Genomic DNA, 12,588 nt, shown 5'->3' with positions numbered 1-12,588 from the left:
GCCTGCTATCGACTGAAGGAAAAAAAAAAGATGGAAGTGACAGAAAATTGTATTCTTAAAAATATAAATAATCTACATATTACACAAAGTGTAGTGAAAGCACAAAAAGATCCCTTTTCAAATGAATCCGCGGTAGTTTGTGAACAATCTAAAAGACGGAGGCAGGATTCAAGAGTGTAAACAGTGGACTTGATGTTGTTCCACAGTCTTTGGGCCACAGCAAAGGTCTCATCCTCATTTACCTACAGTGATCAAACAGCCAGTGGCTTCAGTTAAAACTGCACATCGTAATATGGAGAAAACATATTTGATGAAGGACCTTAGAGACTTATGAAAGAGCGCCAAGCGTTTAAGAATCTTGGTATCAAACAATAAGACCTTGTGTTTGATTCTGATCTGAATGCAAAGTGTCATCTGCATAAGTGGAAGGAAATACTGTACTTCTGACTTATCCAGAGTGAAGATGAAGATTGTGACAGATGGTGTGTGAGCCAGAAGGAGCTACAAGCAAATGAGAATAGAGAAATTGTCCATCTTGACAGAAAAAGTTGACACGATAAAGAGAAAACCAGTCGCTGGCATTTATACTAACCATATGCTAAAGACACTCAGTAAGTCATGGCTGCCCTATCAAAGGCAGACATGAGATCCAACATGAGGATATTCACAAAGTCATGTCATGAGTCATCAGTGAGTCATTTAACAGCTTCATACGAAACCAGGATGAATCAAAAATGTTATTGAGAGAAGCGGCATTTCTGTTTTGATTGCAATTAGTCGAAGCCGTTGGATTAGAACACTAGGAATTGCATAATGGAAAACCTCTTTGAGGAGCCCGGGGGGCATTTTATTAAGAGAGTGCAGAGTTCATCTGAGGGTTAGTAAGAATGTTCAGTAGCAACAGACTTTCAACAGCAATGAAATGGACACATTTTCTGTGAGTGTGTGTGTGTGTGTGTGTTAATAGATCTATTTTAAAATCTTCAATGCTGTAGGGAGCCTTGAAATCTAATTTTCTTGAAGCAAAACAAATTATTTCAAGATATTTCACAACACACAACGACAGACACGGTTTGCTGAAAGAAGTGAAACTGCAAAACAAGTGAGATTGACTCATATTATTTATATATTGTTGCTTGTGTCGAGGAGAGACAATTACACTGAGGTTTGATAACCTGTTGATTGAATTCATCTGATTATTAAAAAACACTTAACACTTCAACGCAGTCACTAAAGACAACACGTCAACATTACAACATAAAGTGTGGTAGTGTGGGAAAAATAAGCCTAAATATGTCTAAAAAAAACCCCATGGCTGAGATGACTGACGAACGTCTTTATGGAGGAGATAAAAATATAACTCGTGGGCCTCTAAGTTGCAGAAAAGCTACAACTACACCCCCGCTGTTCATACTATCAAGCAAATTGTCCAAACGTACACACAACAGGCCAGCTGCAGTGTGTGCTCGCAGATGCATTTGAGACGCCGTTCTTACTGAGACAAGAAAGACTGCGAGAGACCATCGCTAGTGTCTGTCAGTCAAAAGAGGATATGAAACAGTGGAATGGAGATAAGATGAGGAAGTGGAGTCACACATTCAGCACATGCGCTAAAATGCCCCACCCACACTCACCTCTGATAGATCATGGGTCATGTTGTCACATAGCACATGCCAAGACGTCATTCTAGTGGTTTAAAAACTCAGAGCATATTCAGTAGTTTGTTTTGTGTGTGTTTTTTTAAATATTTTTATGGGAAACACCACAATGACACTGCCTTATTCCACTTTTTCTCTATCTAGTCACGAAGCGGTGAAAACACTGTCCGGGTCACGGGAGATTTGCTGTGTTTACACACACCTGATTCACACTACAGTACATCCATTGAGCCTCGTCATTGTGTCTATGTGCGTGTGTGCAACGCGGCCTTTATTTACCTGAAGAAAATTAACCTGAACACTTACAAGCGGAGGGGAGTCCAATGAGGCCGAAAACACGACCCACGCACACACTTTTCCACACACACAGGATGTAAAGCTTGCGCTTATTTGTGCACTTTCGTGATCCGATTGTTACGCGTCGCACATTCAAACATACATGCCAGGAAAAGGAAATCATCCAATGCAGCCAGTAGTTTTGGTAACTAGGATATCATTTACACCAATAATTCAAAATGGTCACCTCTGGTGAAACCCGACTCTGTTTTCCTTTGCTGGCCATCTGAGCAGGCTGCTGCTGCCGCGCTATAGGAGAGAGTGCAATCAGTCTGCCGGGCGTCAACACTGATCTACATAGTGAACAATCCCCTCTGACCTTGCTGTCAGTGACCTCACAGCGTTTACTGACCCCTGACCCTTCATACTGCGTGCACTCCACAACCCCACTGCCTCCTCAATGTGCATCTGTCCCGTTCTTAACAGCGCTTCTACGCTGTACAAAAAGCTTGTGTTTGGCAATGAGTGAGCGCTGGTAAAGATCTTAAGCTCACCTTGCGTGTATTCTCCTCTAACACAACTGGTTATTGCTTCCAACCTTTGTCTAATAAAGAGCCTCGATACCGTGTCATTAGGCCGGCAGCAGATATCGGAAGTAATCTTCTTTGATCCTCTTTGACAGGATTTTGGTTGAGAAGCATTCCGAGGGAACATGATATAAACACGGCATGATGCATTTCCAGCCAATAATTCAATTCAGTTAAAATGATTCATTGATATGTGGCAGCACTGTACTAGTGTCACAGGTCTTGCAAAACTTGGTGCCAGTGACGTTGCACAGTAGATCTATCTTTTTGATCTGGTTACTCAACGGAAATGTTTTCATTCACCAATAGATTCACAAAAATGAGGAGTAGGCAGATAAAGGCAATGAAAAGGAGAGACAGGGGCAATCCACACAGAGATAGTGGGAGAAAGGTTTTAGTGTCTTTCCAGGAGAACGGTAATTCAGGTTTAACCGCGTGATGACATAACTGCTGTTTAACTGCTCTGCGTGCTACAAGTCTGCATCGGTGTGGAAAAAGAACTCGGCCTCAACACACATCAACGACACATTCACTCAGTGTTTGCGTGTGTTTAAATACATAAATGTTTATGCATACATACTGTGTGCGCCCGAGCCAAACAAACTACTCTAATGCATCAAAACACACATTATTTCCTCGGAGCTGCAGCTGAACCTGCCTCCATGCATGTGAATGCCCATCTGTGTCTCAGTGACAGTGAGCAACAAAGAGGTGAACGTTCTTTTGTCCTACAGTATCACATTTCTGTTTGCCTTTTACATCGAAACACAAATAGGAAAACACACGTGCCACCAATAAACCTAAATAGTCACTGTCTCAGTGATCCGGTGCAACTGCCCTGCAAAACTCATTTTACTGGAGGCGATTGAAGGTGAAACAGAATTAAAAAGGAGGCGTATATATGCAGATTTCTACCAACCTACAGTCATTAAAGAGATTTTTAACTGCTGATAGTTTGATCATCGCTCTATTTAGGTTTTTCCTGTGGTTTCTCGTGGCTGCAGTTCCTTAAAATCAATCTTTCATAATCTATGTAATCACAACATTTATTGGAATCGCTGAGCTCTAGATTTTCTATTTCTGGTAACTCACTTTATTATCTGTCATCATGGTGTCTCGCAACACACAACGTGGTCATCACTGGATCAGCGCTAACGGTGACATTTCTTAGAAAGGCACTAAGAACGAAAGTAAACAAGTCAGGAGCGCAAACAGAACCTCGACAGAAAGGTACTCGCCAGTAACAAGCTGTCAGACCTATTGAGACCTTTCTGCTCTGACCTTTCACCCCGATCCTGTGTTCTGGAGAATGATATGGATGATGACAGAGGCTAGGTGGAGAGGTCAGAGGTTAGAGACCGGGGTGTAATGTCAAACACTTGGGTGCTTTTCTATTAGGCTCACTTATGCTTCCTCGCGTCCTCTCTCCTGACCTGCACCTAGAGGAGCAAGGAGGTTTCGGGAGGAGCTTAGAGCGAGGAAACACAGGTGTATCCTACACAGAAGTCTTTTATCAAGCGGCGAGAAATGGAAATGCCGCACCTCCACATGTGGCACATAGTTTAATGCAACTACAGCAGCTTAAGACTAACGCTCTGGAGTCGAGTATTTTTCATTTGACATAATGGGCTCCTCCATCCTCACGTCTTTTCCTCGCACCTCTCTCTCTCTCACTTCCTCGCCGCGAGGAGATAAGATGCGAGGAAAAGACAAGATGGGGGGGAAGCAAGGAGATGCATTAGCATAATGAAAGGTGGAGGGGATAAAGTTGGACCTTAACTGGGGTAAGTTTTCAAATCTACATTTATCACGGTAAATAATTCCGTATGGCAAAAGTAATCAGGACTATACCTAATATAATGATTTCTATGTGGATTACTAATCACTTTTATGCAGAAACTTTGCCCACATTCTACAGTAAAACAAGATAAGACATGTAGTTCCGTTTAAAATCACAGCTAAATCCCAGGTAAATGTCTATTATTATCATTAGAATAAGACATTGCATTATTGGATAGCATTAGGCATAATAACAAACTGTTCCTTGCACTCCGCACACACACACAGGCTATTAATAAATCACACAGTATGTAAATATAGCCCACTCTGCAGAGGGAACAAAGGGGGCATAAACGGTCAGCGGTGCTTTCATTATTTTTGTTTTTGCACCATGAAGGATTTTCAAGCAAAGTACTTGAATAGGCAGCAGAGCATATAGGGTTTGCAGTCCCACTACTTATACATAGCAGCATACCCCGGGGCTAAGGTGTTGTTACTGATACCAGCCTGGCCAATGCTTATAAATGGCAAGAGGGCAAGTTCTCCACTGATGACAGTAAAAAAAGGGGAAAGTGGTGCATTGTGGTCTAACCAAGCGGTTTCTTAAATGGTACCAGTGGTACCAGTGTCCCCAATAGAGACATTTCAGTGCCATTTTATGTTATTTTATAAACCCTTTCCATTATTCCTTATGTTTTGTGAAAGTCGTGGACTGGGAAATATAACCATGTGGAAATGTTTTGGATGTCTATTTTGTTCTTAAAAGTTTGATGTGTGCTCGTGGATGACTATTCAGATTCATAGTAACAATATCATGAGCTGGAGACAAAAGCTTGACAAATGATGCCTTTTGATTTGTGATGCTCGCAGCCTGTAGTCAGGTTTTAGGCTACATGGCTGTATACGCACACACGTCTCTCGTCTGCAATGCAGAGATTGTTAAATAAATATTTTTTGCAATGATTTGGCAACATGTAATGGACAAGTGCGAGACAGTGTTGTATTTATTCTCCCGAGGACAAATAATAAGTTGGCTACTGTTCATTTTAAACGTAATGCATCACGAGACTTTCTCTGCAAATCGGAAAATATTGACTTCAAATTAGTGCTCGCGGGTTTCCAGAGTTACTGGTGTAGTAGCAGAAGTTACATTTCAGTGTCGGAGGTAAAATATCACTTACCCGCTCTGAAGGTCAGACAGAACGAAGTAAAGAAGTCAGGTTGCGGAAAAGTGCGTGCCTACTTCTCTCGTGCGCTCTGATCATACCAAACCTCGCATTTGGCACTGTCGGAAGGAAAAGGGTCGCGTTTAAGAAGATAAAAGAGTTTCAAGTGTCTCTGTATTTGCACAGACTGCTCCAGCGTGTACCACCACTGGCACTTCGGAGGCTAATTTGTTTTCGTTTAGTCCGTCGAGATGTTGTCACAACTAGGAGCGTCTCTGGTCACCTGTACCACCACCAATAGCAAGGCGCAGATGGGTTTGTGGGAAATGTAGTTTTCCCTCATATCTTCCACAGACTGGTATTTTGAGGCGATGACGTGAGGCCTGTTGACTGCATAGGTTTTACGAGGTCCTCTAACTTTAGCCGAAGACTTCCAGAAGTACCAACACGACTATAGAGAGGCAACTTCCATCTTTATCGGGGTTTTTTTTACCGCCTGCAATGGAGACGCTTCTTCTATTCCTGTTTCATATTCATAACGCACTTAGTTTAGGCTCAATTACCTTTCACTGTAATGAATCAGTGTTAGATGAAGGGATTGTGGTATACCCTGTGCAATACAATGTGGTCCAATACTTTTTCATTATTAATCTTAACTTGTTTTTAGTGGAGATTGTTTTAGACACGTGGCATTGTATATTTTTAGTTTATAGTTTGTGAATTTATGTATTATTGCACAGGTGTCTAATAATACATAACAGGTCATATTATGTTAATCATAGGAACCACATACTGTTGACACACGTTTAAATTCACATTTCTGTCAGTTTTATAATGTGGTTCATTTGAGAATTCACAGCAGGCATGTGTGTATCCAAGTGATTATAAAGACCGCCTATTGTCTGACTGAACATGGCATGTTCACTTGTATAAGTGCCCGAACAGCAGGAGAACTTTATATATATATATATAGATGTATATATATATAGATAAGGATCATAGCACAGCAGTAATACCCAGTATGACAACATGAGGGAAGCAAAATCATAATATATATATTGTAAATCAACATTTCATGACCAGACTGGAGACATTTTGAATGGGCAGTTTCAGATTTTAATTCAGTGCAATACATTTTTGTTTTTTTAATCAATTAACTCAGATGAAACTAGACTAACCACTTAAACAATCAACTGCTGATAACCACAACATCCAGCTGTTTTTAACTTTTATTCTTGGAAATGTAAATTGTTTGTGGTTAATTGATTGTTTTTTCAGTGACAATATGTATATGTGCAAATCAATCCAGGTTAAATAACTTTGAATGTGTCTGATGGACGGATACATCAATGGTAGCTCTTTCCCAATCATAATCAAGCATGTGAGTGGTATGATTCAACTCACAGTCAACACTCACTAAAGACCACTTTTAGCACTTTGAGCCATTCAAAGTTGAGAATGAGATTTCCCAGCAGGCAGTGGGGCTCGTGGCTCACACAGGCAGGAGGGAGACAATCAAGATGTTTTTAGCCAAGAAGCACTACAAAGAAAAGAAACGCCACCCAAATCAATAGATGAGTGGAAGACGTCTGAGGTAAATCATCTCTTTGGCCCCTTCAGTAAAGAGCGGTGTCATTAATATTCACACAATACTAAGTGCTGCTGCCTAAAACTAAATACATAACTTAAAAAACATGATTTTAAAACAATACAACTCTGTTGATGCAACATTGTAAAATTCTAAACCGATGCAAAAATTAAGATACTTTTGTGTACTTTTTCAAGTGAGCGGTACAAATGTTCCACCATGTTAATCCATGAGTTTTAAAAAATGTATTTCACATGTAGGTTCAGCATGCAACATATTGTCCAATGTAAAATAATGGCAGACCTGTGAATCTTTTTATGCAACTGGTAGCTCTAAATATACATATTGAGCAATGTATCAATATATATCATCCATCACTGTCATCTAATCAGTGTTTTCTATATTGTGAAACATTATACACTTTTGCCATCATCTGACAATGATGATCGAAATGTGAAATCAACTGAGAATGAACATAATCCAGGGTTTTGCGGAGTCATCCAATATTGTATTTCTGATGAGTGGGAAGAGATAAGAGCTGAGTTCTTGGTGTGCCGGATTCCTATATGTAGGGTGAGGAGGGGTACTGTGGGTGCCACCAGTCCATGAGCTTCACACTGTGTACTGGGTCCAACACCACCTGGGCCGCGCCCTGATCCCCCCTCTTCTTCCACCGCTGGAGCGGCGTGTCCTGGAACACCAGACGAACACGGTGGTGCCGCATGTCTGTGCTAACGTTGATTGTGAACTATAAGACAGACGGCGATAAACCAGTTGAAATTAGGAGAGGAGTTAAGGGTCTTAGTGCACCATTTCATAATCAACTAGAATTACAGCCAAGTGGTTACAGCTTACATCAGTATCACTTCATCATTTTGTCCTTTTAGAAATTTGTGTGAAATTGTCATAATATATATATATATATATATATATATATATATATATATATATATATATATATATATATATATGCAATAACAATACAATTGTTAGCATATAATCACAAACACGTTGCTAGTGGGTGGGGAAAATCTGGATATTTCTTGACGTGATTCACTTAAAACCATCTCTTTTCATTCATTCAGCTTTTATGTGACGGTGATAAACACCTACAAACTCTTATAAACTGTAACTCATACAAAAATAATGTCCCCCGTAGGTGTCATTGCTACCAACACAGCTCTCTCCACCATATAAAGTAGTACCTAATATCCACCAAAAACCAAGCGTTACTAACCAGGGACAGTGTCATGCCCATGACCACGGGGGTGAAGATGAAGTTGAGGGTGGTGACCTGAAGCATGTAGCAGTCAGAGTCTGGGTTCGTGTGGACATCTTCGTATCGTCTGGGCATGCACAAGGACTTGGCACAACCATTCTTACTGTGTCTCTGCTGGGAAGGAAATGGCCACAATAACACGCAAAAGTAAATATGACAGCAACGCCCGGTTATTACTAACGATGTAAAAGGTTATCATATTAGGAAAGAAGTGTAGTTGGTTTTAAACAAACCCTTCTTACCTGCTTTAGAAACTTGAAGTTGAACTCCCACAATGCCTCAGGCCGAGTACCCGACACCTTTCTGACCCAGAACAGTAAACACTGAAACAGGAAATATTGAGCACATAAAAACCAACAGTTCCATAATGAAAGGCTAGTTTAAGTTTGGACATGCATGCGTGTGTTTCTTCCTGGAGTAAAATATGAAAATGAGATAAAACACAAGACAAAATGAGATGTGTCAAGACTATATAAAGGGCCTCTATCATGGCTCCCTTTGAGCTACCTGGCAGGCTGGTTGTGGATAGCCTCGATATCACATCAGCAGGCTTGGTTAGCTCTAAGTTTTCCTATTTAGTCATTGGTGCATTTGCATAAGAAGGCCGGATCTCTTAAGCCTTTAATTAAGCTAATAACTTGCAATACTAACACATAGTAAACAACATAAATACAAAACTTAAGCTCCACATCCGTAAAGTTAGGTGGCTGAATACACAAAGTATTTACCTTGGAGTTCAGCACGGTTGTGGGCGTGGATTCTGGCAGGGCAGGGATTTTTGAGACACGCAGGCTGAATGGCTCATACAAATGGAAAAGGGAGCGAATCACACGGGCACGTAAAGAGCACATCCGATCAATGCAGTCGGGCTGGAGACGGAACGGCAGGTCAGCATCAGTCTTGTAGTGCCTTGTGAGAGATGGAAGAGCGAGAAGACATGTTAGTTATATACAAAGTGTCCGTTTATTGGATATGGTCCTCATTTTATGAATAAATCATGAACTTTACATGTACGGTAGTTTTCACTCTGACAAATGTATTATTTTATTAAATTGATCAATGAGTAAAGTAAAAGCATGGAAGAAAGACAGGTTTTAATCTGAGTAGTACTTTCACTTCTACTGGCTTTGAGGAGAAAAACAGCAAATTAGTCTTTTAAGGAATACGTCAAACAACCAAAATCCCATCAAAATTAGGAGTAGAAACACATTTTTCTAGTTAACTTCACAATAATTTGTACAAAAGAATTGTTAAAATACAAGCTCTTCTTATCTGTTCAATATTGACTGCACGTAGTTGATCAATAAAAACCACCTCACCTTCTGTAGAGCCTGGTCCAAAAAGCAGCGGTGCACGTGACCGTCCAGGCATTCCTACAGATTAGAGCAAATCTGCACACGTCCTCGGGTCGGATATAGGAGGCGAGCGTTAACCAAATATCCACTGGGTACTCCCCCCCATCACCGCTCTCAATGCTTTCTGTGAAAACATACAAACATCACAGTTAACTGGTCAGTCCTCAATGTTATGACTCATTCCTCCATGTTCATTACAGATTTTTACACAAATAATACCCTTTCTCCTCTTGTTTTTCTTCTTGTGGGCCACTTTAGCATCATTTTCTCCATCCTCTTCTGGTTCTAGGTCATCGCTGCTGTCCAGAGCGTCGGCTGTGACGCTCTGTGAAGACAAGAGGACTTCCTCTACATCACCCTGAGAGGCCTCCAGGCCACAGAGTAATTTCACTGAAAACACAGTTATGTTATGTTAGACATTTGAATCATCTGGCCAAATGACACTGCAAAGTCAAATCATTAATATGCCGAATTGTCAGGCTGTGACGCTACAACATTAAATGTTACCTTCTTTCTCAACTGCATTTGCAACAGCCTTTTTCAACCTCCCCGACTTCACAATGGCTGGGTCGGCATCAGCATAATCAGCAACGGTCACTGGGGAAAAAAACAGATATATTAATATTTACTCACCGTCTAGAAGTTATGTCTTTCAAATAGCAGAACCAGCTATGACCACTACTGACAGGAGGCCAATTGTTGACGTTAACTTACGTAACCGGTGAATTAGTTTAGCGCTGACGTTAGATGTAGCTACCTTTTAGCTCTTGCTAATACCAGAAAACAATCACTAAAAGGCCACCGTAGTAAGTACTCACTTTAGCTATACTGTAGTATACGTAGGAGTCAAATAATTAAATGTTGAGTGCTAACAGCTAGCGGGCGCTACTCATGAATGTATGGGCTAGGCAGCGTTAGCTAACCGGCTATTGTAAAAGTAACGTTACCTGATTCCGAACAAACGTCCCCAGCTCTAAATTTCAGCCGTTTTCGGTTCCCTTTCTTGGGCATGTCGACACAAATGATCTGCGAACGCTTAACGGGCCTGTGGCTCCTGCCATGTCTCTATGGCAAGCTGAAGTAGAGAGAAAGAAAGAAAAATGAGAAAGAAATTGAAAAATGTTCCCCCAGGATCTTCAGCCATCATGGAATGACGTGACGATGCACGTAACGCGAGAGTATCGGTGTCGTTTTCACCCTCTGCTGCTTTACTGCCCTCTGCTGGTCATTGTGAGCATTGCAATGATTTCTCCTGACCAAAAGTGTAGAAAATAAGGTTTGTTCCTTTGTTTTTACAACCAATTACGTAAAAATTGAGTCAGTCAAGTATTTGGCTAATATTTTTTATTTTTTTGGAGGAACAGTAACACGATCTGAAGCAGCTGGGCTTCTTTTCAGCATGCTTTATGAATATTTAAGCCAAAGAAAAAAATAAGATAAACCTTTGTTGATCGTCAGTGGTGAAAATATATGTTCCTTTTATTTCTCGATTTTCATCTGTATATCTATATCTTTATATATTGGTGCATTTGATACTGTCTCAAATACTATCTGTTTAATATGTAACACAAACACACACACACACACACACACAAAGCACTTGCTCAGGGTATTCCTGGCTTCACTAAGGAGCCATGAGATTGTTCCTGTGTTACTCGTTTCATCTGCCCATCCACATATTACTCAACAGCAGTATCAGAAAGTGAATGAAAGTACAGATACTTTATGACTCTGCCTCTCATAAGTTTTCTAATGTACACCATCAAAGCACACCAGACATCACTGAGCCAGGTAGAAGGAAGACATTGGCAGAAACCACTTATTGCTATCAGAACCAAGAGTCACAATGCTGAAAAGATCCACAGTGCTGTGTTCATTGACCTATGTAAATATTTTGTGAAAGTGCTGCAGGCCACAGCATCCCAAAATGGCTGTTGACAACATTGTTGTCAAAGCCTTTAAAACTCAACTGCAGAGAGCCACATCTCCTCGAGTAAAATCTATGAAACAAAGCAAAATTAGTTTAAATTTTGTCATTCAGAGAAGATGAAAAAAATCCCTGACAATAGCCATCATAGTAACTGACTTGTGTTCCCCACCTTTAGAAATGTATCAGATGAGTTTTCAGGAGAAATCAGGTTCTTCTCATTTGTAGCCAGAGCTTTCAGCAAGCCCTTTACAATCTGCATCTCAGGTGCATACCAGTAGTTTCCTCTTATAAACAGCTTTTGTAACAATAACAAGATATATTCTCATTGTTACTGTTAAGGATTTCAGTATTAGAAATATTATTAGTAGGATTAAAAAGTCACAAAATATTTACTTATGGAATGTATTATGTTTACAATATTCTTACTTGTAGAGGATATTATGTTACAGTATTTTACTCATTGAATGTATTAAACCATAGAAGTATAGTCACTAAAGGTATTAAAACACTGTATGAATAGTTTTGAGGGTCAGAAAGGGAACATTTTGAGTGAGACTTTACAGAGGTGCAGCAGAGAACAGAGGGATGGACAACTGAACACTGAGATGATAACTGCCCCAAGCCAGGAGGGGCTATTGAATTTCGGCCAATCACAGAGGCTGATACTGGACATTTAAACTTTCGGACAGAGACTTTTAAATATAGGCTTAGTTCCAGAGGGTTTTTGCGAGAGTTCGCGCCGTTACCACTCTGGGTAGTTTACCAGCTGGGCTGGGCTATTTAGTGGGCCTTGTGAGAACTCTGCCCTGGGGACATATTGATATCGATAGAGTAATTCAGTTTGCAACTGTTCTAGCTTCTCTTGTTTATTAAATACTTTTTGATTGTTAACCGGATCCAGTTCATTTTTGGTGCGACTGGAAAGTCCAGCGGTCTGGGTCTCCCCTGAAAACATCTAACCCTAACATTA

The 12,588-nt window shown here is 40.5% G+C and overlaps 2 protein-coding genes across 3 annotated transcripts in view; both read right to left on the bottom strand.

Moving 5' to 3' along the window:
- The window catches only part of tfeb (transcription factor EB), a 30,718-nt gene extending 24,984 nt beyond the window's left edge, over positions 1 to 5,734 (bottom strand). Inside the window, exon 1 of the mRNA XM_076095857.1 lies at positions 5,482 to 5,734. The gene's annotated coding sequence lies outside the window, so the exon portion shown is untranslated. The remainder of the gene's footprint in view (positions 1 to 5,481) is intronic.
- An 825-nt stretch (positions 5,735 to 6,559) lies between these two features.
- Positions 6,560 to 10,854, bottom strand: tmem183a (transmembrane protein 183A). Of its 2 annotated transcripts, none has more exons than XM_076096086.1 (8): positions 10,636 to 10,854; positions 10,196 to 10,285; positions 9,908 to 10,078; positions 9,653 to 9,812; positions 9,062 to 9,242; positions 8,576 to 8,656; positions 8,292 to 8,444; positions 6,560 to 7,802 (listed from the first exon to the last, which is right to left on the bottom strand). In XM_076096086.1, exons 1-8 carry the CDS (start codon positions 10,697 to 10,699, stop codon positions 7,617 to 7,619), a joined length of 1,086 nt encoding a protein of 361 aa, XP_075952201.1. In that variant the 5' UTR covers positions 10,700 to 10,854; the 3' UTR covers positions 6,560 to 7,616. The 2 variants fall into 2 exon arrangements, with proteins under 2 accessions (XP_075952201.1, XP_075952200.1); XM_076096085.1 differs by having other exon boundaries at positions 8,292 to 8,447; positions 10,636 to 10,853.
- Between the last annotated feature and the right edge of the window lie 1,734 nt (positions 10,855 to 12,588).

This window comes from Anarhichas minor, unplaced genomic scaffold, assembly GCF_050575085.1.
Source record: "Anarhichas minor isolate MPS153535 unplaced genomic scaffold, ASM5057508v1 ptg000021l, whole genome shotgun sequence".
Taxonomy (NCBI): Eukaryota; Metazoa; Chordata; class Actinopteri; order Perciformes; family Anarhichadidae; genus Anarhichas; species Anarhichas minor.
Note: the sequence above shows the minus strand (reverse complement) of the source record. Positions and strands in the feature narration are given on the sequence as shown.